We start from the raw sequence: 26,857 nt of genomic DNA, 5'->3' as shown, positions 1-26,857 counted from the left end.
ATTTGCCGGACGGGCTGATGGATTCTTTTTACATGCCCCGGCTCCACATCTTGGGGTTCACAATCAACCACAACTAGCACAAGATTCTAATATTCACAAATAATTTCCAAAATTTGCCGTCCAGGGCAATAATCAAAGCTTCTGAAGGAAAAGGTGCGATTCTGACATTTTTGAGATGAGCTGCACGGAGACGCGTTTGAGCTGCAGGACTCCCTTGTGCCATCGCCCAATGTAACCTTCTAATTAAATTCTGCAAACACTGGAAATTATTTTACGTTTTGCCGTCCAAAGTGCAACAGAAGACGGATCCTGCCAGACGTAACAGATTGGTAAAGTATTCCAGCCTCACCTTTGTGCTGTCATGGCCCACGCGCCAGAGGAAAGTAATGAGCCAAATATCTGGGATTAAAAAGAAATTGAAAGCAGCAAAAAAGTCTGAAAATGACAAGAAATTTTCCTGAACTGTAACTAATCTATTTATTTTTTTTTAAAGAATTTTGGATTAATTGTGGTTTATGAGGATAATTCAGGCAACTGCATTGTAATACAGGCCCAAAATATAACATCACTTGGGCCTCTTTCACACGGGCGTCCCGGATTTTCTCAGGATGTGCCGCGTATGCATTGCGGGAAACCTGTTCGAGTGCGCACGCAATTTCAGTCAGTTTTGACTGCGATTGCGTTGCATTGTTCAGTTTTTATCGCGCGGCTGCAATGCGTTTTCCACGGGCGTGATGAAAAAGTGAATGTGTTACCCAGACCCAAACCCGGACTTCTTCACTGTTTGGGTTCGGTGTTCTGTAGATTGTAATATTTTCCCTTATAACATGGCTATAGCGGAAAATAATAGCATTCTTAATACAGAATGCTTAGTGCAATAGCGCTGGAGGGGTTAAAAAATAAAAAAATAATTACTCACCTCATCCTGTTGTTTGCGCAGCCGGCATCGTCTTCTTTCTTCTTCTTTCAGGACCTGCAAAAGGACCTTTGATGATGTAATCGCGCTCCCCACGTGGTGAGTGTGGTGACGTCAGCGCAGGTCCTGCTGAATGAAGATAAAGGGATCACCACATAATCAAAGGTCCTTTTGCAGGTCCTGAAAGAAGAAGAAAGAAGACGATGCCGGCTGCACGATCAAGTGGATGAGGTGAGTTAATAAAAAATAAAAAAATTAACCCCTCAGGCCACATTTTAGTAAGCAATCTGTATTAAGAATGCTATTATTTTCCGTTATAGCCACGTTATAAGGTAAAATAATACAGTGATTAAACTTTAATGGGGTCCGGGGTTGTTCATCCCTATCATCTCCTAGCAACCATGCGTGAAAATTGCACCGTATCCGCACTTGATTGCGGATGCTTGTGATTTTCATGCAGACCCATTTATTTCTATGGGGCCTGCGTTGCGTGAAAAACTGCGAATATACAACATCCTGCGATTTTCACGCAACGCACAAGTGATGCGTGAAAATCAACGCTCATCTGAACAGTCCCATTGAAGTGAATGGATCTGGATACAGTGCGAGTGCAATGCGTTCACCTCATGCATTGCACCCACGCGGAATTCTCGCCCGTGTGAAAGGGGCCTTAGTGCGCAGGTCTCTTATTGAGCACACTAAGTAAATATTCCAAGCGCAGAAAGAAAAAGTAAGTGAACCTCTGTGCCAATGATTTCTCCAAGAGCTAATTGGCAAAAGGTGTTTCAGCTAAAGGGGTTGTCCGGGTTCAGAGCTGAACCCGGACATACCCATCATTTCACCCAGGCAGCCCCCTGATGCTCTCCCTTGCCCTGTGCTGGATCGCACAGGGCAAGGGCTTTTTTATTTACAATTACACAAGTCAGGGGGGCTGCCTGAAAATGGAGATATGTCCAGGTGCGGCGCTGAACCAGGACAACCCCTTTAAGGAGATGAGATTGGATGTGTGGGTTTCTGAGGTGTTTTGCCTATTAAAGGCACACAAAGCCTGGTTACTGGCAAATCTGATATTCTCTGGAAAGATAGGTTAGTGTCAACCATAGTTCAGGGCTAACAACTTCCAGAAGACCTCAAAAGACATGTCACAGAGATGCATGAAGTCGGAAAAGGCTCAAAAGCACTGCTTCAGGCCTGTGTCTACATCAATCCATGGTTAGAGAAATGATCTTCAAATGGAGAAAATTCTGGACTGTAGCTGCTGTCTTTAGGACTCCACAATGGGCAACCCTAAAAGAGGTGATAAATGGCCCAAGGGTAACAGAAAATGACCTACAGATGACTCTACAAACTGCAGAAACCTCTGATCAAGAACGGCATTCATAGAAAGACACCTTGAAGGATGCCGTTACTGACCAAAAAAAAGGCATTGTAGCACATCTGTTGTTTACCCAAGACCACCTGGATACCTAAAATGTTCTACTAACAGATAAGACAAAAGTTGTACTTTTTTAGCCCAAAGGCACAATACTATGTTTGGAGGAAAAAATACTCTGTACACCAACACAAAAATCTCATCCCAATGTGATGCCTGGAGGATGGGGTATTATCAGGCGTGGGATTCAGCCAGTTCCCTCCAGTTCTCCAGATCTGGTTGTTAAAGTTACAACTGGATCGGAGAACCGTGTTACAGAGTCCTGATCCGCTGCTCTGGCGGTGGCAGGGCAGCTGGAGATGTTCACTTCCATTGCTTTGCGCGCCGCTGATAGTTTAGCTCCTTAGTTGGGTGGTATGTGTGTCTAGTGTATATATGGTATAGCACAAAACATACAATGCAACAGCTCTCTGCAAACCAAATAAAGTACAAAAATGTATTATAATTGCTATTGCTATGCTTATAAATTAGAGATGCTTGGCAAATACATTTTGTACAAAATTATTGGAGCCCGTCTGCCAAACGTCAAGGCGATCTCTGTAAGACGGGTTCCTAACACTAAATTCTACCTGTTATGTGCCATGACAGCTACCATACAATTCAGGTTCAGCTTAGGCCTCATGCACGCGACCGTTTTTTGGGTCCGCATCCGAGCCACAGTTTTTGCGGCTCGGGTACGGACCCATTCACTTCAATTGGGGCGCAAAAGATGCGGACTGCACTCAGTGTGCTGTCCGCATCCGTTGCTCCGTTCCGAGGCCCCGCAAAAAAAAAAATAGCATGTCCTATTCTTCTCCGTTTTGCGGATAAGAATAGGCATGTCTACAATAGGCCGCCCGTTCTATTCCGCAAAATGCGGAAGGCACACGGGCGGTTTCCGTTTTTTGCGGTCCACAAAAAAAGCTCAGTCGTGTGCATGAGGCCTTAGCCTGCTCTCCCCCACTTACTGGAAGCCATTTGGTGCGGCTTAATTGCTACTAAAGGCTGATCTAAAGATTATGAATGTAAAAAGGTTCACTTAGGCTACTGTCATGCCCTGCTCAGGTTATATGCGGAGGTCTGCCAGGTTAGCAGCACGTGTGTAGCTGTCATGGTCTTACCTTCTTGCTGTCCTCCTTCGTTTGACATGTGCTGGCGGCCATCTTGGTTTCTGGGTTTCTTGTAGCCTCCCACCCTGCGGCTTCTCCTTCCCACTGGGAGGAGCTGGATGCCTAGCTCATATATATAGGAGGTCTGTGGCTTCAGTTCCCTGCTTGGTCCTCCTGTGTTCACATGCTTCTAAGACTGCTGCTGCTTCTGGTTCCTGATCCTGGCTTCGTCTGACTACCCTGCTGGTTCCTGATCCTGGCTTCGTCTGACTACCCTGCTGGTTCCTGATCCAGGCCTCGTCTGACTACCCTGCTGGTTCCTGATCCAGGCTTCGTCTGACTACCCTTCTGGTTCCCGACTTCTGGCTTCGCAAGACCCTGCTTCGGTTTAGCCATCCGCTTGGACTTTTGCCTTACGGCTTGACTTTCAATAAAGCCTTCTTATTTCCACTATCTCTTGTTGTACGTCTGGTTCATGGTTCCATGACATTAGGACCAAGCCATGAATTCTGACGGTACAGGGCCATCCTCGCTACCTACGCTGGTTGCCAGACTTGATCATCAGGATCACCTGTTGGGTCGGTTCGCTGTGGCGTTGCAAACCCTGCTTGAACGCACGGCTCATTTAGCTTCCGTTGCCGATGGGTCGGTTGTCGCTCCTGGGCCCGCTCCTACTGCCGCTCCGGTTGTTGCGCCAGAGTCTACCCCGACACCTGTTGCTGCGCCTGCGGTGTTTCGGGGTATGACCGGTTCTGCCCCCCTTCCACAGCGCTTTGGGGGAGAGCCAACTCAGTGCCGAGGTTTCCTTAACCAGGTGGCCATTTATTTCGAGTTGCTGCCACATGCCTTTCCTACTGAGAGATCAAAGGTGGGCTTCTTGATCTCGCTGCTCTCGGACAAGGCCTTGGCCTGGACCAGCCCTTTATGGGAGAACAACAATCCGGTGGTTGCCGAGTTTTCCGGTTTTGTTGCTTCTCTTCGGAAGGTATTCGATGTGCCGGCTCGTGCTGCCTCTGCTGCGAAGCTCCTTATGTCCATCAGACAGGGTTCACGATCCGTAGCTGAATACGCCATTGAGTTTCGTACCCTGGCAGCAGAGGTGGGCTGGAATAATGAGGCTCTGGTCGCTGCTTTCTCTCATGGTCTCTCGGATGCCTTGAAGGATGAGGTTGCAGCTAAGGACCTACCAGTGGAGCTCGAGTCCCTTATTTCTTTCCTGATTTTGATTGACACCAGACTCAGGGAGAGACCTTCCTTTAAGGAGAGCCTGCGGAGGTCTTCTAACAGATTGGCGCCTACGTTTGCTGTCCCACCCGTGCCTCCCTCTCCTCCCACGCCTCCTGGGGATGACTTGTCTGGGGGTGAACCCATGCAGCTGGGATTTGCTCGCCTGTCCGAGGGGGAGAGGGTACTCCGGAGACGCGAGGGCCGATGCATGTACTGTGGTCTCGGTGGGCATTTTCGGTTGGCATGCCCGAACCGTCCGGGAAACGCTCGCACCTGAGATCCTGTCGGGGGCAGATCTTGGGTGGAGTCTCCTCGTCCCCGGTTTCCCGTGTTGAAAAACCACTGATTACTGTTGTCCTCTCCTGGGTCGGGGGCTCGGTGACGACCCAGGCGTTGGTGGACTCTGGTGCTGGTGGTTTGTTCATTGATAGTGTGTTCGCTGCCGCCAATTCCATTCCTCTGCAGCCTCGAGGTTCCCCACTGGCTCTTGAGGCGATAGACGGCAGACCCCTTCTGCCGCCACACGTGACTCAGGAGACCCTTCCAGTGGGGATGGCCATTGGTGCCGTTCACAGAGAGTCGGTCTGTCTCCAGGTTATTTCGTCTCCACACTACTCGGTGGTCTTGGGGTACCCCTGGCTCCAGAAGCATAATCCGACTTTCGATTGGAGATCGGCCGAGATCCTCTCGTGGTCACCGCAGTGTGGGGCTAGTTGCATCCATGGGCCTGTCAAGTTGCTGTGTACTTCCTCGGACTCTCTGTTGCCTCCTGAATACGAGGAGTACCGGGAAGTATTCGATAAGGTGCGTGCGGTTGCCCTACCTCCGCACCGCCCATACGATTGTGCCATAGAGTTACAATCTGGTGCCGTTCCTCCTCGTGGCAAAGTCTATCCACTGTCGGTAGCGGAGAATGAGGCCATGGAGGAGTACGTGAGGGAGGCGCTTTCACGCGGACACATTCGCAAATCCTCGTCCCCGGCAGGGGCTGGATTTTTCTTTGTGAAAAAGAAGGGCGGTGAGTTGAGGCCTTGCATCGACTACAGGGGTCTCAATCGCATCACGATCAAGAACGCTTACCCGATACCCTTGATTTCCGAGCTGTTCGATCGCCTCAAAGGGGCCACGGTCTTTACCAAACTCGACCTGAGGGCGGCATATAACCTGGTAAGGATCAAGGCGGGCGATGAGTGGAAGACCGCGTTTAACACCAGGACCGGTCATTATGAATCCTTGGTTATGCCCTTTGGGTTGTGCAATGCGCCCGCAGTCTTCCAGGAATTCATCAACGATGTTTTCCGTGACCTGTTGCAGCAGTGTGTGGTGGTCTATTTGGATGACATCTTGGTATATTCTGAATCCATGGAGGCCCACATTCTGGATGTCAGACGAGTGTTGCAACGCTTACGAGAGAACAAGCTGTTCGGTAAGCTTGAGAAATGCGAATTTCACCGATCCCAGGTAACCTTCTTAGGTTACATCATTTCCGCTGAGGGGTTCTCCATGGATCCTGAGAAGGTTTCGGCTGTCTTACAGTGGCCCCAGCCCAGTGGGCTTCGTGCCCTGCAGCGCTTTTTGGGCTTCGCCAATTATTATCGGAAGTTCATCAGGGACTTTTCCATGCTAGCCAAGCCTCTCACGGATCTGACCAGGAAGGGCAGTAATCCCCAGGTCTGGCCGCTCGAGGCCATCCGAGCTTTTGAGGCTCTAAAGTCCGCCTTTGTGTCGGCTCCGATTCTGTCGCATCCCAACCCTGGGTTGCCTTTTGTCCTCGAGGTGACGCGTCTGAGACGGGAGTAGGCGCCCTCCTGTCTCAGCGTAGAACACCAGAGGGTCCTCTGCTTCCTTGTGGGTTTTACTCCCGGAAACTGTCTTCCGCGGAGTGCAACTATCAGATTGGTGACAGGGAGTTATTGGCCATCGTGCAGGCCCTTAAAGAATGGAGGCACTTGCTCGAGGGCTCGGTGGTTCCGGTTCTCATCCTGACGGACCACAAGAATCTGACCTACCTCTCTGAGGCCAAGAGATTGACACCACGTCAGGCCAGATGGGCTCTGTTCTTGTCACGTTTTAATTACGTGGTCTCCTACCTACCCGGTTCCAAGAACATCAGAGCGGATGCCTTATCATGGCAGTACTCTGAGCTGTCCGGGGAGGAGTCGATTCCGACTTCGGTCATACCTCCGAATCAGATCCTGGCCGCTATTCGCACCAGCCTGACCTCTCCCCTGGGTGAGCAGATTTTGGCGGCTCAATCTGGTGCTCCCTCTGGGAGACCCAACGGCAGATGTTTTGTGCCTGAGGAGTTGCGCTCTCGGTTGTTGCGAACCTACCATAACTCCAAGGCCGCGGGGCATCCTGGAAAAAATCAGCTGTCCTGGGCTGTTTCACGTCTGTTCTGGTGGCCTTCTCTACGTTCCGACATCGCCGCATATGTAGCGGCATGCTCCGTTTGTGCCCAGAGTAAGTCCCCTCGGCACCTTCCGTTGGGCCTTTTGCAACCCATAGCCACCGGGGAGCGTCCATGGTCACACCTGGGGATGGATTTCATTGTGGACCTCCCTGCATCCCGAGGCCATACGGTCATTCTCATGATTGTGGATCGGTTTTCCAAAATGTGCCACTGTGTTCCTCTCAAGAAGTTACCCTCTGCACAAGAGTTGGCCTCAATTTTTGCCAGGGAGGTCTTCCGGTTGCACGGTTTGCCCAAGGAGATTGTGTCGGATCGGGGGAGTCAGTTTGTGTCCAGGTTCTGGCGCGCCTTTTGCTCCCAGTTGGGGATTCATCTCTCTTTCTCCTCGGCCTACCACCCTCAGTCCAATGGGGCCGCAGAACGATCCAAACAGGCCTTGGAGCAATTCCTTCGTTGCTATGTCTCCGATCACCAAGACAATTGGGTTGACCTCCTGCCTTGGGCTGAGTTTGCCAGGAACACAGCGGTGAACTCTTCCTCTGGGACGTCTCCCTTCATGGCCAATTATGGGTTCCAACCTGCCGTGTTACCGGAGGTATTCTCTCCCCAGGATATTCCGGCTGTGGAGGATCACCTTTCCGTCCTACGTGCTTCTTGGGTACAGATCCAGAGTTCCCTTGAGGTCTCTGCGCAGCGCCAGAGACTCCAGGCTGATCGCAGACGAGCGCCCGCTCCTTCCTACCAGGTCGGAGACCGCGTATGGTTGTCCACCCGCAACCTCAACCTTCGAGTGCCCACTCCCAAGCTGGCGCCTCGCTTTGTTGGTCCCTTCCGAGTGCTTCGCAGGGTAAACCCGGTAGCCTATGCCCTCGCGCTTCCTCCTGGCATGCGGATCTCCAACGTGTTTCATGTCTCCCTGTTGAAGCCACTGGTGTGTAACCGTTTCACTTCCTCGGTTCCTCGGCCTCGTCCGGTCCAAGTGGGCAATCGTGAGGAGTATGAGGTGAGCAATATCCTGGACTCACGCCTGGTCCGCGGTCGGGTGCAGTTTTTGGTCCATTGGCGTGGTTATGGTCCAGAGGAGCGTTCCTGGGTTCCCTCCGCAGATGTCCATGCTCCTGCCTTGCTCCGAGCCTTCCACGCACGCTTCCCTCAGAAACCGTTCTTTACTCCGCGGAGGAGGGGCCCTTGAGGGGGAGGTACTGTCATGGTCTTACCTTCTTGCTGTCCTCCTTCGTTTGACATGTGCTGGCGGCCATCTTGGTTTCTGGGTTTCTTGTAGCCTCCCACCCTGCGGCTTCTCCTTCCCACTGGGAGGAGCTGGATGCCTAGCTCATATATATAGGAGGTCTGTGGCTTCAGTTCCCTGCTTGGTCCTCCTGTGTTCACATGCTTCTAAGACTGCTGCTGCTTCTGGTTCCTGATCCTGGCTTCGTCTGACTACCCTTCTGGTTCCTGATCCTGGCTTCGTCTGACTACCCTGCTGGTTCCTGATCCAGGCCTCGTCTGACTACCCTGCTGGTTCCTGATCCAGGCTTCGTCTGACTACCCTTCTGGTTCCCGACTTCTGGCTTCGCAAGACCCTGCTTCGGTTTAGCCATCCGCTTGGACTTTTGCCTTACGGCTTGACTTTCAATAAAGCCTTCTTATTTCCACTATCTCTTGTTGTACGTCTGGTTCATGGTTCCATGACAGTAGCCTTTTCTTTTTGTTTTGGAGTTGAGCTGTATCCGCCTCCCTTCAGGTGCAGTGGGTGGGGTCGTTGGTATGAGTTTAAATTACGCCCACTCCCAGTGTCCTGTGCGGGTTATAGCTTCTGCCTTGCTCAGTAGAATGAAGGAAGGAAGGATTTGCTGTCCCTGCTCAAGTAACAAGATAAGTTGGTTTGTTTTTTCTTGTGGTTGTTTGTCTAGGCTGTTAGAGAGACGCCTGCCCCCTCCAGGTCCTGAGGGAGCAGGCTGCCTCTTTCCCCCTTTCACCATCTTAGGGATTTTAGGGAATCATCAGCCTAGGCACAGTGACATGTTCATTCCCACCTTCAGGGTCTGAACGTGGGCATAGTAGTCTAGGAAGAGCTGGTAGGGATTTTTCAGGAGGTAACCTTTATCCCCAGCTTCTTGCCTAGACACTTGTTTGGTGGTATTCTGTGTATCTTGTATCCTGTCCAGCGTAACATTATTACCCGCTAATACTTTGACTGCCATTTCTCAGCTGTTTTGAGATGGAGTCAATTAATGCGCTAGTTGATCGCATGCAGGGATTATCCCTAGAGGTTGCTGATCTGCGTAATTCAGTCACACGGTGTCAGAATGCTCTGGCATCAGGTGCAATAGGAGGAAGTCAAATTTATGGGGAGTCTAAAGTCGCTCTCCCTGATAGATTTGCAGGGGGTGTGGATGACTTTATCCGCTATTAAGAGTCATGCAAGCTGTATTTTCGGCTGCGTCCAACTTCGTCTGGTGATGAGAGTTAGAGGGTAGGGATAATCATATCCCTGCTTTAAGGGGATGCGCAATACTGGGCCTTTTCTCTGCCGTCCGGTTCTCTGGCCCTCCAGTCGGTGGAAGAATTTTTTAAAGCCTTGGGATTAATTTATGATGATCCAGATCGGGTCTCGATGGCAGAATCTAAATTGCGTAATTTATTACAAGGTGAACATACTGCAGAGGCTTACTGCGTTGAGTTTAGGAGATGGGCTACCGAGTCAGAGTGGAATGACCCCGCATTACGTAGTCAGTTTGGTCAGGGGTTATCTGAGAGATTGAAAGATGCCCTTGCTTTTCATGAGTACCCTGATGCATTGGAGAATGCTATGTCTTTGGCAGTACGGTTAGATAGATGTATTAGAGAGAGGTGTAAGGTTCCCTCCACGCAAGGGATCCCTTCTGTGAGTGGTTTCGTCTCACCTGCTCCCCAGGGTGATATGACATGTAACTCTGGGGTAGGGGAGGAACCCATGCAGCTGGGTCAGGTGTCTATCCGTTCTGGTAGTAGGAACTTTAGGAGGTTGCATAAACTATGTTATTACTGTGGGAAAAGTGGTCATTTTATTTTTGCTAAACCGCATGTTGATGAGAAAGAATCACAAAGAGGTTTACTTAAAGAAAAAAAAAAACATCCCTGGGACCGACCGGAGAATCAGAAAGCTTTGATGCGGTTTTTGGGGTTTACTAATTATTATAGAAAATTTATCTTGAAATATTCTACCATTGTAAAACCTCTCACCGATATGACTAAGAAGGGCGTCGACGTCTCTGTCTGGTCGGATGAGGCATTGCAGGCCTTTTCGGCTATTAAGGAATGTTTTGCGTCTGCTCTCATTCTGGTGCATCCCGATGTGTCTCAGCCATTTGTGGTGGAGGTTGATGCATCAGAGGTGGGGGTTGGAGCAGTGCTGTCACAGGGTTCATCTCCTGGCAAATGGGTTCCATGTGCTTTTTTTTCCAAGAAGCTCTCGGTCGCCGAGAGGAATTATGATGTAGGAGATAGGGAATTGCTGGCCATCAAATTGGCCTTTGAGAAATGGCGTCACTGGTTGGAGGGGGCGTCTCATCCCTTTATGGTATATACTGATCATAAAAATTTGGCTTACCTGCAATCTGCCAAGTGTCTGAATCCTAGACAGGCCAGATGGTCACTGTTCTTTACCAGGTTCAATTTTGTGGTTACTTTTTGCCCGGGGGTTAAAAACGTCAAGCCAGATGCGTTGTCTCGCAGTTTTCCTGGAGGATGTGATTCAGAGGATCCTGCTCTGATTTTGGTTGATGGGGTGGTGGTCTCCGCTCTGTACCCCGAATTGGAGATGGAGGTGTTGGAAGCCCAGGAGGGGGCTCCTGGTTCTTGTCCCCCAGGGAGGTTGTTTGTTCCTGATGGACTGCGATACAAGGTATTCAAGGAACATCACGATACTGTCCTTGCTGGACATCCTGGTGGTAAGTCCACCTTTGATCTTGTGTCCCGGAGGTTCTGGTGGCCCGGGTTACGTAAGAGTGTTGAGGATTACGTAGCAGCCTGTGAAACCTGTGCACGGTCAAAGGTTGCTCACACTCGACCTTCTGGTTCACTTCTTCCTTTGTCTATTCCGTCTCGTCCTTGGACACACTTGTCTATGGACTTTATTACGGATCTGCCGAGTTCCTCTGGGAAAACAGTAATTTTGGTGGTTGTTGACCGTTTTAGCAAAATGGCTCACTTTGTATCGTTAGTCAGTCTGCCCAATGCCAAGACTCTTGCTCAGATTTTTGTTGATAATATTGTGAAATTACATGGCATTTCCTCGGATGTGGTTTCTGATAGGGGCACGCAGTTTGTCTCCAGGTTTTGGAGGGCATTCTGCTCTCGGCTTGCCATTCAACTTTCTTTCTCTTCGGCTTTTCATCCGCAGTTGAATGGGCAGACAGAGCGTACTAATCAAAACCTGGAGACCTATTTGAGGTGCTTTGTGGCTGAGAATCAGGAGGACTGGTCCTCATTCTTATCACTAGCAGAATTTGCTTTGAATAACCGTAGGCAGGAGTCCATGGGTAAGTCACCATTTTTTGGCGCATACGGTTTTCATCCTCAGTTTGGTACCTTTTCTGGGACTAGTTCCTCTGGGATGCCAGAGGAGGAGAGATTTTCTTCTGCCTTGTCTTCTATCTGGCGGAAGATTCAAGTGAATTTGGAGACGATGGGTGAGAGGTATAAGCGAATGGCTGACAAGAGACGTATGACTGGTCCGGACCTGTGTGTGGGTGATCTGGTGTGGTTATCTACTAAAAATATTAAACTGAGAGTACCATCTTGGAAACTGGACCTTACCAAATATCTGCGGTGGTCAATCCAGTAGCGTTTCGTCTGGATCTTCCGCAGACTTGGAGGATCCATGATGTGTTCCACAGGTCTTTACTGAAGAAATATGTGAAACCGGTGGAACCATCGCCATTGCCTCCTCCCCCTGTTCTGGTTGATGGAAATTTAGAGTTCGAGATCTCTAGGGTTCTCGACTCAAGAGTTCTTCGGGGTTCCCTTCAGTACCTGGTACACTGGAGGGGATACGGCTCTGAGGAGAGGATGTGGGTTCCGGCTGTGGATGTTAGTGCCAGCCGACTGGTGAGGGCTTTTCACAGATCCCACCCGGAAGAAGTTGGGCCGAAGTGTCCGGAGGTTAGGGGGGGGTACTGTCATGCCCTGCTCAGGTTATGTGCGGAGGTCTGCCAGGTTAGCAGCACGTGTGTAGCCTTTTGTTTTTGTTTTGGAGTTGAGGTGTATCTGCCTCCCTTCAGGTGCACTGGGTGGGGTCGTTGGTATGAGTTTAAATTACGCCCACTCACAGTGTCCTGTGCGGGTTATAGCTTCTGTCTTGCTCAGTGGAAGAAAGGAAGGATTTGCTGTTCCTGCTCAAGTAACAAGATAAGTTGGTTTGGTTTTTCTTGTGGTTGTCTGTCTAGGCTGTTAGAGAGACGCCTGCCCCCTCCAGGTCCTGAGGGAGCAGGCTGCCTCTTTCCCCCTTTCACCGTCTTAGGGATTTTAGGGAATCATCAGCCTAGGCACTGGGACACGTTCCTTCCCACCTTCAGGGTCTGAACGTGGGCATAGCAATCTAGGGAGAGCTGGTAGGGATTTGTCAGGAGGTGACCTTTATCCCCAGCTTCTTGCCTAGACACTTGTTTGGTGGTATTCTGTGTATCTTGTATCCTGTCCAGCGTGACAGCTACTTTCACACTTGCGGCAGAGGAATCCGGCAGGCAGTTCCGTCGCCGGAACTAGCTGCCGGATCCGTCAAAACGTATGCCAACTGATGGCATTTTAAGACTGATCAGGAACCTGATCCGTCTTACAAATACATTGAAATGCTGGATCCGTCTTTCCGGTGTCATCCGGAAAAACGGTTCTGGACTTTTTTTTTTTTACTTTTTCTTTTTTGGTCTGTGCATGCTCAGACGGGAAGGACGGATCTGGCATTCAGCACTAATACATTCCTATGTAAAAAAAAAATGCCGGATTCGGCATCCAGGCAAGTCTTCCGTTTTTTGGGCCGGAGATAAAACCGTAGCATGCTGCGGTATTATCTCCGTCCTAATCAGTCAAAAAGACTGAACTGAAGACATCCTGATGCATCCTGAACGGATCGCTCTCCATTCAGAATGCATGGGGATGAAACTGATCAGTTATTTTCCGGTATTGAGCCCCTGTGACGGAACTCTATGCCGGAAAAGAATAAATCTAGTGTGAAAGTACCCTAACTTTTTGTCATTGCCCCACAGACATCAACTTTGTGTGCTCTGTAATAGATATTAATAGTTTTTGTGTTAGTAGTTTTGTTACATTGTGTCTGTCTTCTATCATTGAGACAATCAGACCATATCCTATTAGTAATCAATGTAGAAATACAGTCATTCCGGAGGGTTCACTTACTTTTTCTTTTAATGGACACAGGAACCAGCCACTGAGAAGGGAGTTTTTGCCGGTTGTTACACACATTCTATACAAATGTATATGAATTCTGAAATGAAAAACTGTCTGAGTTTTGATGTCATTGGTGTATTCGGTGGTTATCCTCCCCTCAGTATACACTTGTGTTATAAATCATGAACTTTTCTATGCTGAAGAAAATGACACTTTGTGTAAAAAAAATAAAAAAAAGTCTGGATGGCAGATCATTCAGTCACTGAAATACAATTCCCCTCCTAGGGTACAGGACCCGCCAGCTCAGTCTAAACTTCACAATAGCAGCTCCTGCTTTCCTACTTATTTCTGTCCTGCAAATATGAAGAAAGAAGATAACCTGGAGGAGCAAAGTCTGCAGCAGGTAAGTCTGTCCTGCTCCTTCATTATTTTCTAAATACGGTAACTAATTTATTATTATTTTTATTTTATTTTATTATTTTTTCTTTATTTCACAATGAGCTATTTTTACATTTGTTTACATTAGGCATTAATATTAATTTTTATCATTATTATCATTTTTCTAAAGGGAGAAATTTCAAAACCCCAAAAAAAACATTTCAAGAAATGTGCAATCCTGGCAATATCTGTGTGCTTACTCATGATTCTATCTCTTCTGACGCTGCTGGTTTTTGTGAAGGATTTCTGGAAACAGAAACCAGAGAAGGTGAGAAATGATTTGTGGTTTCTCAGTGATATTTTGGAATATGGAAAATATCTATTTATTTATTATTATTATTATTATTATTATTATTATTATTATTATCCTTCATCAAGGCCAACTTTTATGGCCTTTTTATTGACTGTTTTACATTATTACAATATATAAAAAAATATTTTTGGACGCTATTTGATAATATTTCATTGCAGAATTCAGCAGTTTAGTCAATATTATATATATATTAGATATTGGATAGATAGACAGACAGATAAATAGAAAAATATGAGATAGATAGATAGATAAATAGATAGATAGATAGATAAGAGATAGATAATAGATGATAGATAGATAGAAGATATGAGATAGATAGATAATGGATGGATAGATAGATAGATAGATAGATAGATAGATAGATAGATAGATAGATAGATAGATAGATAAAAAGATAAGTTTGCTGGGCAGAACTGCAGACAAGCTGAAGAGACGGAGTTCCAGCGGCTGCGGAAATGATCCACTCTCCAAGTAATAATAAGAACAAAAAATTCCACAGCACTTCCAAAAATAATAGTGTATTTATTACACCAGATGCAATGTTTCCGTTCTCTCTATGGAACCTTTTTCAAGCTGCTTGAAAAAGGTTCCATATAGAGAACCGAAACGTCGCATCTGGTGTAATAAATACACTATTTTTTTTTGAAGTGCCGTGGATTTTTTTTTTCTTATTAGATATGAGATAGATAGATAGATGGATAGATAGATGATAGATAGATAGATGATAGATAGATAGATAGATAGATAGATAGATAGATAGATAGATAGATAGATAGATATGAGATAGATAGATAGATAGATAGGAGATAGATAGATAGATAGATAGATAGATAGATAGATAGATAGATAGGAGATAGATAGATAGATAGATAGATAGATAGATAGATAGATATGAGATAGATAGATAGATAGATAGATAGGAGATAGATAGATAATAGATAGATAGATAGATAGATAGATAGATAGATAGATAGATAGATAGGAGATAGATAGATAGATAGATAGATAGACTGATAGATAGATAGATAGATAGATAGATAGATAGATAGATAGGAGATAGATAGATAGATAGATAGATAGATAGATAGACTGATAGATAGATAGATATATAGGAGATAGATAGACTGATAGATAGATAGATAGATAGATAGATAGATAGATAGACGTTTTTGGGTCTCTGGTGGATGTTTTTTAAAGAAACAGTTTCATGGTCCAATAGAAGGCTTGTCGTCTACCATACAGAGGCACCATATGGCGGCACATTGAGCGCAGTATGGACTCCGTTTAATGCCCTACAGGCTTCACATTGTTACATAAAGATGATGTTCAAAACAATTGTCTTCGGCTGATGGAGATCTGCGCCATAGCATTGCACATCATTCACACATGAAGGTTTTTCGTGGTGAACGGTTGCACTGAAGGGTTTAGTCGCCATTTATCATACTCCTTATGTGGCAGAGGAACCCACTGGTCCTGACCGGTACCGGGGCTCCAGGGCGCGCGCTGGCTCTGCAGCTGAATATGCCACATGGATTAATGGACGCGTTTTCTCCTCTTCTCAGCTTTTTCCTCCTGAAATATTTCAGCAATTACAGAGCTGATATTTAAAATTCTCCAAATGTCTTGTAAATTGAGCAGAAGTTTAAGCCTATGAGAAATGTTCCAGTAAAAACGACTCTATAAAGTTTTATAGCGGAACGTGCACCGGCTCAGAAATATCTGCACCTCCCGGCCCCAGGGTTCTGCAGGCAGTTCAGATTACCTGCTGCCTCCAGCGTGATCAATGCCTTCTCCAGACATTTCCATCATCCTGCCAGGAGCTTGTGGAAAATAAAATGTGCAGCGCCACGTAAGACCAAATCCCAACATACCTGTGCAGACTGCAGGCACTTCTAGATTCAGCCCAACTAAATTAGTATTATTGTAATTACTTATAGTTGGAAGATTACTCAATAAGCCCTCATGGCTCTGTTTATACCTGTAGCCTGACCACTAGGGGGAGCTCAGGAGATTACTGTGTAATTATTGGTTCAGTGTATGCAGCTAGGTCTTCAGCTCCCTCTAGTGGTGGCTGCAAACTGCCATAACCTGATCACCGGGATGTTCTCTTTTAGATTGAGATATGTTTGTCATTGTATCGGTATTAGACTAGTATTTTTTCACTGGCCATCTCTGCAGTAGATGTGTCCTTCAATCCTTTCCTGCCCCACAGCATACATACAGTACTTTGCTATTAATTGTGGGTGCCAGCTGTACTGTACCTCCTCTAATGGCCAGCAACAGATATAACTCTGTCGTTTAATGATCGCGGTCCCAGAGGGTGCGACCGTACCGGGCAGGGGAGGGGGGACCGCTGCGCTAATATGTAATGGGCCTGGAATTTTCACTGTACTTAATGCCGGGCAGCGCTCTCACCTGCATGATAAGCACTCCAGCCTCCAGGCCTCGGCGCTGCCCTACTAAGAAGGTGGGCGGAGCCTAACCATCAGCCCCCACTCACCTGCTTAATTTGTGATTAATTCTAGTAGGACAGCGCCGGGGCCTGATGACTGGAGACTGGAGTGCTTATCATGCAGGTCAGCTGAGCGCTCTGATGGGGCCCGGAGTTAAGTACTGTGAAAATGCCGGGCCCCACTACATTAAGACTGTGGGCAGTGGGGGGCACTACTAGGGGCTGTGGGAGGCACTAATGGGGGCAGTGGGGACACTATTGGGGACATTACTATGGGCAGTGGGGGGCACTACTGGGGTCGGTGGGGGACATTACTGGGGGCATTGGCGGACACTACTAGGGGCTGTGGGGGTTCTACTGCTGGCAGTGGGGGACACTACTGGGGACATTACTGGGGCAGAGGGGGGCACCACTGGGGACATTACTGGGGGCAGTGAAGGACACTACTAGGGGCTGTGGGGGCACTACTGGGGGCAGTGGGGGGCACTACTGGGGACATTACTGGAGGCGGTGGGGGACACTATGGGGGGCAGTGGTGGGTACTACTGAGGATATTACTCGGGGCAGTGAAGGCCACTACTAGGGGCTGTGGGGGACACTACTGGGGACATTACTGGGGCAGTGAAGGACACTACTAGGGGCTGTGGAGGCACTACTGGGGGCAGTGGGGGCCACTACTGGGGACATTACTGGGGGCAGTGGGGGACACTACTAGGGGCTGTGGGGGACACTACTGGGGACATTACTGGGGCAGTGAAGGACACTACTAGGGGCTGTGGGGGCACTACTGGGGGCAGTGGGGGCCACTACTGGGGACATTACTGGGGGGCAGTGGGGGACACTACTGGGGGCAGTGGGGGACACTACTGGGGACATTACTGGGGCAGTGAAGGACACTACTAGGGGCTGTGGGGGCACTACTGAGGGCAGTGGGGGCCACTACTGGGGACATTACTGGGGGCAGTGGGGGACACTATGGGGGGCAGTGGGGGACACTACTGGGGTAGTGGGGGACATTACTAAGGCAGTGGGGGGCACTACCTGCTGGGGCAGTGGGGGACATTACTGGGGGCATTACCGGGAGATCAGGAATGTAACAATCACGGACACAGAGGGAGATTTAGTGCTATCACATCTCTAACAACCTGAACTATAAAATTCCCACATTGTGAATAGGTGATAGGACTCCCACTGCAAGTACGCCCACCTTCACTGCGCATGTGCGATTTCTAGGAGAGAGTGGAGCATCTGTAAGCAGCCTTATGACAGTGTGTCCCATCCTTGGTGAGGTCAATAAAGGCAAACTGTGTAGTGGGAACTTGGGACAGGAGAGTATTCAAACTAAGGGGCATTATAGTGTATGGGGGCAATACGGGGGGCATTGTACTGCATGAGGGGGAATGAGGAGGCATTCTTACGCGCACTAAGGGGGTATTTTTATTATGTGTGGGTGTGATTTTAGTGTGCATATAGGGGCGGTTTTGAGTTGGGCTGATATTGTAAGTAGTATTGACCGAATTGAACTTAACAAAGTGGACTTTGATCCGAATTTAAGAAAAAAAATGGAATTTCCTTGCGCTTTGTCACATCATCACGTCAGCGCGCATGAGATTTGGCGCATTTTCTTCAATCAAGATGGCTGCAACGCCCTCTACGTGAACAAATGGATGAGGTGAGTACATATATATTTTTTAACCCCAGATGTGACCCTTAGATGCTGCGATCAGCATTGAACGCGGCATCTGAGGGGTTCAATAAGTGATCGCCATACCCCATCATTATGCCCACAACATACAATGGAATGCGATTTGTGATGAAGAAATTCATCACGACTCGAGTTTCTTTGTGAACGCCGGCGAAGCAGCCGAATCGAATTTTGGCAAACTTTGCTCATCACTAATGGTTACTCCTCAGGCTTTTCAAACGTTGGGGGCCGGGGGTGGGACTATGCTTGTAAGCCTTCGATTTGGCTGCATCACTAAAATTCACAAAGAAATTCACTTTGTGGCAAGGGCGATTGCGCCACCCCTGGTCATTGAACCCCTCAGATGCTGCGTTCATCACTGATTGCAGCATCTAAGATAAAAAAATAAGGCTTACTGGGGTTTATCAGTTAAAAAAAATAATAGTCACCTCATCCATCTTGATTGAAGATCCCAAACAAAATCTTGTCGGTGCGTGATGATGTCATCAGGCTGGCAAAAAAATAATCTGCACTTAACACGGGTGTAGAATTAGTGGAGTCTGACAGCTGATTGTTCGCCATTAAACCGGCTCATTACCAGCAAAGCGATTATTTCCAGATTGCTCCTTCTGCTGTGGATCCCGACGATACCAATATGATCGAGATTTGAAATTTAAGATATTGTATCATCTTGTAAATTCCATATATATTAGGTGTGAAGGACCTCGGCTGACCAAGCAGCACATAACTAGCTTCACAATATTCAGGAATAGCACAGATAGCATATAGTGATGTCACTGCAAACTCAGCTCTGCTACACCTCGGGCTTTACTCATCAATGTTAGAGGCATACATATCTTCACCTGATACACTGCAACCTGTGCACCCCTATAGCTACCTCCCTGTATATGGGACCAAGTGCACCCACCTGTCTGCAGAGGCTGTGCCAGGCAGGGTGTAGACCGGGACACGCTAGAAATATGACATTCTGTCTGTGCCAGGAACACTAAGGGACCGGAGAACATTTGTGGGTTTGCCTCGGCTGCCAAGTACTTCTCCAAATGTTCAGCTCAGTCCCGCACAGTCTCTTAATTCTGCTTTAATACAGATATTTGTGGGCTGAAGTTACTGGGTTGGCAGAAACTTCATTATATAGATACCAAAATGTCTAGACTGTTATGTAGGATTAATGGGCGCCCGCAGTCTTGGGAGGGGGACTGGCATTTTATGGGTTTAGGGTGGGAATGATAAAGGGGATTGTCCTGGATTAAAAACTAAAAGTTTTATTTTTATTTCTTGTCGATGGGCCGTGTCCTGTATTCATCTGAGCAGGGATGAGCTGCAATACCAGACACAACCTGCCTACAGGTGTGGCACTGTATCTCAGAGAAAGAGTCTTTTTTTTCTAATACTGTGGTTCGTTTTACAAGTCAGTGATAATAACTGATATATATATATATATGTAGTAATGGCCCAAGGAGGAGATTGAGGAGCACAGAAGGACCTTTGAGCGGTGTACATATTATTCTATATGACTGGTGATTGTACAGTTATTATCTACATACATCTCTTTATTTGTATTGCTGTCTACTGTAAAGCTTAGAATTTTATGAGAAAATCACAATAATATTTTCTGCATTTACAATTATTTTCCAATACAGATATAGCAGAGCTGATTTGTGTTAACTTCTTAAGAGGACTTTGTCAGGTCTCCCTTTTGAGGGCAGCATAGGATAGAGCAGGAGATCAGAGATACGTAGTGTTCTGCGATTCAGTATTTCAGATTAAAAAATTTGAAGGGTACTGTTTACTAGAGAAAGAGGGAGAGAGGACTCACAAGCTTCTTCTATGATTCAGTGGTAGTCACAGGACTCACAGGCTTTCTCTATGAGTCAATGGTAGTCACAGGACTCGCAGGCTTTCTCTATGAGTCAGTGGTAGTCATAGGACTCACAGGCTTTCTCTATGAGTCAGTGGTAGTCACAGGACTCGCAGGCTTTCTCTATGAGTCAATGGTAGTGACAGGACTCGCAGGCTTTCTCTATGAGTCAGTGGTAGTCACAGGACTCACAGGCTTTCTCTATGAGTCAGTGGTAGTCACAGGACTTGCAGGCTTTCTCTATGAGTCAGTGGTAGTCACAGGACTCACAGGCTTTCTCTATGAGTCAGTGGTAGTCACAGGACTCGCAGGCTTTCTCTATGAGTCAGTGGTAGTCACAGGACTTGCAGGCTTTCTCTATGAGTCAATGGTAGTGACAGGACTCACAGGCTTTCTCTATGAGTCAGTGGTAGTCACTGGACTCACAGGCTTTCTCTAAGAGTCAGTGGTAGTCACTGGACTCACAGGCTTTATCTATGAGTGGCAGGGAAGCAGGACTCATTAGCTTTCTCCAGGGGAGGGCAGGATTCACAGATAGGGGAGGCAGGACTCACAGGCTTTTTCTATGAGTAATTGGTAGTTACAGGACTCACAGGCTTTCTCTATAAGTCACTGGTACTCACAGGACTCGCAGGCTTTCTCTATGAGTCAGTGGTAGTCACAGGACTCGCAGGCTTTCTCTATGAGTCAGTGGTAGTCACAGGACTCACAGGCTTTCTCTATGAGTCAGTGGTAGTCACAGGACTCGCAGGCTTTCTCTATAAGTCAGTGGTAGTCACAGGACTCACAAGCTTCTTTTATGAGTCAGTGGTAGTGACAGGACTCACAGGCTTTCTCTATGAGTCAGTGGTAGTCACAGGACTCACAGGCTTTCTCTATGAGTCAGTGGTAGTCACAGGACTCACAGGCTTTCTCTATGAGTCAGTGGTAGTCACAGGACTCACAGGCTTTCTCTATGAGTCAGTGGTAGTCACAGACAGGACTCATAGGCTTTCTCTATGAGTCAGTGGTAGTCACAGGACTCACAGGCTTTCTCTATGAGTCAGTGGTAGTCACAGGACTCGCAGGCTTTCTCTATAAGTCAGTGGTAGTCACAGGACTCACAAGCTTCTTCTATGAGTCAGTGGTAGTTACAGGACTCACAGGCTTTCTCTATAAGTCAGTGGTAGTCACAGGACTCACAGGCTTTCTCTATGAGTCAGTGGTAGTCACAGGACTCACAGGCTTTCTCTATGAGTCAGTGGTAGTCACAGGACTCACAGGCTTTCTCTATAAGTCAGTGGTAGTCACAGGACTCACAAGCTTCTTCTATGAGTCAGTGGTAGTTACAGGACTCACAGGCTTTCTCTATGAGTCAGTGGTAGTCACAGGACTCACAGGCTTTCTCTATGTGTGGCAGGGAAGCAGGATTCATAAGCTTTCTCCAGGGGAGGCCAGGACTCACAGGCTTTATGGGTGGGCAGGGGAGCCAGGACTCACAGATAGGGGAGGCAGGACTCACAGGCTTTCTCTATGAGTGGGCAGGGAAGGCAGGACTCACAGGCTTTATGGGTGGGCAGGGGAGCCAGGACTGGTTTTCTCCTTGATCATGTGAAGCCCTCAAACAGAGACCTGGCAGAGTTATTTAAGAAAAATCTGGAATGAAAACAAGTCCCCCTGGCATCAAGGAGCTCTGTTTTTGTAGAATTACCTGCAGTTCTGATGTAAACCTTTGATCACATATAGTGATATTACCAAGAGTTGTGCCAAATTACAGATTTAATTAACTCCACCTCTATATGGCCTGTAACATATGCCAGGTCTAGCTCTGCTGCATTGGACGCTCTCAGCTCTGCTGCTGTCCTGCTCTATTACATCTGACATATCAGTGTCTGACAGGTGCAGCCCTGCTACATCAGACAAGCTCAGCACTGCTGCATTCCTCATGCTCCATTTGGTGCATGTGACAAACCCGGTCTTGCTACATCAGAAATTGATACCTTTGCTACATCTTTGCAGACTCTACTTCCCCTGACTCACTGACCTATACTGCACCTGCGCTCTATGTGACACATTTACGCTTAATCGCTATATGCTCCATTGCATCTGAAACGCTGCTGCATGAATCTGTTCGCTACTGTATGGTATACTGCAGGGATGGCCAACCTGAGGCTCTCCAGCTGTTGGAAAACTACAACTCCCAGCATGCCCAGACTGCCTACAGCTATTAGCCTACAGCAGGGCATGGTTGGAGTTGTAGTTTTACAACAGCTGGAGAGCCGCAGGTTGGCCATCCCTGCTACTGCATTGCATGGACAGTCAGAAGTGCACGTCGGGGGTCCGGTAAAGTTGGGTAACAGTCCCTGGGGTTACTGTGATTTCAGCTGGTATCACCCAGCTTTCCCATTTCTTGCATGGCCAATCTATAAGGTTCTGCAGAAATATTGTTCACCGAGGTAGGGTCGGATTTCAGGAATATGAGAAAGTCTCTGTGGTTATTGTAATAGGAACATCTTTCCCAAAATGCTGAAGCGCTAATCTGCCTCTGAAGCTCTGTTGTCACTCGGCTTTCCTAAGCTCCTGAGTAACAAATCTGCCTATTCATGTGGAGATACCAAATTACTGCATAACTGGAAAGATTTACATCTCAGGGGTCTGAGAAAGCTGGGTGAGGACCTCACGGGAGACCCTGAATTACAAATCTGTCTATCCAGCAGAATGTGAACAGGGAATCTGTGTACGTTAGCCTTTCCGGAGCCTTACGTCTGTCATGGTGGCCACCTTGGTATCACCCAGCTTTCCAAAACACCTGGCTAAGATATTGGCTATTTTTTTTATTTGGTGGATTCTTTTTGCAGTTCTATATTTCAGAATTGGAAACAGTTTACAGAATGTTAGCGGTGACCACAACCTCCGAATAATCTCCTAACCGTTACCTCCAAAATAACCGGTGACGTTATTGACCATGCACGAAGAGCTCCTCCTGGGACAATTAGGGTTACATCCATGTACTACATGCAGTGTCGCACCGGGGTGCCTAGGGCCCACCAGTAAAATTTATTTTGGGGGCCCATAGTATGGATACATTCAAATATTACCTGCTCACACAGCAGCAAGAAGCTACCAGAGGATTGAATATGGGGATCACTGCAACAACTCTGAGAAGGTAGACATCATGAATATGGGGGTCCCTGCAGCAACTCTGAGAAGGTAGACATCATGAATATGGGGGTCCCTGCAGCAACTCTGAGAAGGTAGACATCACCGCAGGTCCTTTTGCAGGTCCTGAAGAAAGAAGACGTGCGCGATCAAGTGGATGAGGTGAGTTTTATTTAATTATTTTTAACCCCCTCAATGTCCATTTTATTTAGCATTCTGTCTGAAGAATGCTATTATTTTCCGTCATAACCATGTTGTAACGGAAAATAATAAAGTGAAGTTCGGGTCCCCATTGACTTTAATGGGGTCCGGATTTGGGTTCGAGTTTGGGTCAAGTTCGGGTCCCGAACCCGAACTTTGACCTGAAGTTCGGCTGAATCTGGCGAACCCTAGCCCTGATTCATAAACACTTATAGGGTGCTGTGCTGCTCTTGGTGGGGCCCGCACTGCTGGAGGAGCCATATAACTTATGACCCAAAGCTGTCTTAGACTTCCCTCATTATTTACAACAGTTTCTGGCATAAATAATGATGAATGAGCCGGGGCTGATGACCTCTCCCACACCCAGCCCTCGCCAAAGCCCTTTTTCATAAGAAACGCGAGGGCACCATAAAATGCTAATTATATCTAGAAATGTCACAGTGACATTGGAAAGTCACAAATATAGTGGATATGTGACTTTTCTACACCAAAAACAGGTGTAGGGGGAATAATGGATTCTACCAGACCTGTCACTTACCAGTAGGAGGAGCGCCGGCCGGCCACAGACAGCGCAGGTAAGTATAAGCTAAGTAACCATGGCAGCCAGGACTGCAGTAGCGTCCTGGCTGCCATGGTAACCGATCGGAGCCCCACCGATTAAACTGGGACTCTGATTGGAAATGCCGCTCCACTGCCACCAATGATGGGGGGGGGCACTGGCCACTAATGCTTTTAATACTGGGGAGGGAGGGAGGGGGGCCGCACTGGCCACTAATGCTTTTAATACTGGGGAGGGAGGGAGGTCTGGCCCCTGTTGCCTGGTGCGGCACCTGAGGGGTTAATTGTGCGGATCACAGCCCCCTGTAAGAGATCGGATGCTGCCAGGCAGCAGGGGGCAGTCATGTACACAGTTCTTAGTATATTCTAACTTGAAGCGTCCCTATCACTATGGGAAAGTCTCTGTGTTAGAATATACTGTCGAATCTGAGTTTTCACGATCTAACTCAAATCCGATGGTATATTCTAACATAGAGGCGTTCCCATGGTGATGGGGACGCTTCAAGTTAAAATATACCATCGAATTGGAGAAAACTCTGATCCGATGGTATAAAAGGGACTCCTGACTTTACATTGAAAGTCAATGGGGGATGGATCCGTTTACAATTGCACCAATATTGTGTCAATGTAAACGGATCCATCCCCATTGACTTGCATTGTAAGTCAGGACGGATCTGTTTGGCTCCGCACGGCCAGGCGGACACCAAAACGCTGCAAGCAGCTCCAGAGCTGAATGGAGGCAGAACGGAGCCAAACTGATGCATTCTGAACGGGTCCTTATCCATTCAGAATGCATTGGGGCTGAACGGATCAGTTCGGGCCGCTTCTGAGAGCCCTCAAACGGATCTCACAAGCGGAACCCCAAACGCAAGTGTGAAAGTAGCCTAAAATGTATCACATTGGAGTCTAGAGGTTTACTTCACTTGTTACGGCTCATGTGTAGCTCTTATCTCTGATCTCCGGACCTCATAAACACTTATTTAAGCCACATTCTAATCAGTTTGATAAGATTTGAGCTATAATGAGTGTTTATGAGGTCAGGAGATCAGAGATCCTGGGCTCCTGAACGGCAGGGAATATACGAGGAGGGCGACGGATGAAGCAGCAGTTGGCAGCGCCTTTGTCCTTCTGGTTTGCGTACTTTGGCCTGAGATGACAGTAGTAATTAGAGATGAGCGAATTTCCGCTTATGAAATTCGCTCACACTTCGTTCAGTGGTAAAAGCAGAATTGCGTTATGGATTCCGTTACCACGGACCATAACGCAATTCTATGACGGAATGCCTTTAGAGGCATTCCGTTATTCATTCCGTCATAATAGAAGTCTATGGGCTGCGAAACGGATCCGTCCCGTTTCCTTTATGCAGGGGAGGACTCTCCTGATCCCGAGTCATCTCCTGCATAAAGGAAACGGGACGGATCCATTTCGCAGCCCATAGACTTCTATTATGACGGAATGAATAACGGAATGCCTCTAAAGGCATTCCGTCATAGAATTGCGTTATAGTCCGTGGTAACGGAAGCCATAACGCAATTCTGCTTTTACCACCAAACAAAGTGTGAACGAATTTCAAAATATGAAATGCGCTCATCTCCAGTAGTGATGCGTGTAGGCGGCGGGATGAGGGTTCACCCTGTGGTCTTTTTCTTGCTGTGATTATGCATTTGGATACTTTTGTGCAAATGTATAATTATTTGTTTTGTGGTTCGTTTGATGTGGACAAAATCTTAACTTTATTTACATTTTAATTTTGTTATTCTGACTTTCATCATCACTCTATGGTAATTCGCTCTCCTTCCTTCCTGCAGCTGGTCCTGCTCCACAGCTGCTGGGCTTGTTACAGTGTATCAGCCCAGAACTGTGCCAGGCTGTCTGTGTAATGCATGGGCGCGGGTGACAACTGCTCAGGGATCAACACACTCCGGAGAGCGAGGGTGCAGTCCGCTTCCTTGTGGCCGTTCTGCATGTTGTAGCATGTTGTAGCGGGGACCGAGGAGAGTGCGGGATGCAGATTGTCGGTATTCATACGTTGCGGGTCCGTGGATTGCAGACCGCAGAATACATACAGTACAGTCGTGTGCAGGAGGCTTTGTGATGAAATATTCTCGCTGAGGAAACCGGTTTCCCGTGGAGCGGCAGCTGAGTGATTTGCATCCTGCGGATGTCGCTTCTGCCGACAGCTTCCTCGTAAACCTTGCAATGTGCGAAGTGAAATGTTACAAGAAGCCACAAACAAAGCGTCAAATGTTTATCTGCTGCCTCAGCTCCTACCTAACGTGTCAGTCCCGGAGAGTCAGAGTGGGGGTCATTCACTAATGACTGTGCTACATGGAATGTAAACGGGGACGTGGCCTTCCAGAGATGTCTTCTGGCGCATTGGGCCCCAGAGAAAAATCAGTGACAGGGCCCCAACCTCCCATGTAACACTGGTGTCTTATGTGGGGGATCAAGTGTTAGCATGAGGTATGTCCCCCTCTGAAAACCCACCTACCCCGAAAACAGATCCCGAGAGCCAAGACAATATTCAAGAAGGTGCTATCTGGTCAATGTGCTATGACGGTATTATCTGAGCACTGCATAGCAGTAATTACTGTGTGTGGTACTCTACAGTATATTAGTATTGTAGAGTATGACAGTAATTACTATGTGTGGTATAGTAAAGTATATTAGTATTGTAGAGTATGACAGTAATTACTGTGTGTGGTACCATACAGTATATTAGTATTGTAGA

At 47.6% G+C, this 26,857-nt stretch overlaps 1 protein-coding gene across 1 annotated transcript in view; it reads left to right on the top strand.

The window, feature by feature from the left end:
• TNMD (tenomodulin) overlaps nucleotides 1-26,857 on the top strand; it is a 124,830-nt gene that overhangs the window by 18,985 nt on the left and 78,988 nt on the right. The window contains exons 2-3 of the mRNA XM_044268624.1: nucleotides 13,749-13,866; nucleotides 14,032-14,169. Of these exons, the coding sequence (XP_044124559.1) occupies nucleotides 13,825-13,866; nucleotides 14,032-14,169 (180 nt within the window). The 5' untranslated portion in view covers nucleotides 13,749-13,824. The remainder of the gene's footprint in view (nucleotides 1-13,748; nucleotides 13,867-14,031; nucleotides 14,170-26,857) is intronic.

The sequence above is a fragment of the Bufo gargarizans genome, chromosome 9 (genome assembly GCF_014858855.1).
Source record: "Bufo gargarizans isolate SCDJY-AF-19 chromosome 9, ASM1485885v1, whole genome shotgun sequence".
Taxonomy (NCBI): Eukaryota; Metazoa; Chordata; class Amphibia; order Anura; family Bufonidae; genus Bufo; species Bufo gargarizans.
Note: the sequence above shows the minus strand (reverse complement) of the source record. Positions and strands in the feature narration are given on the sequence as shown.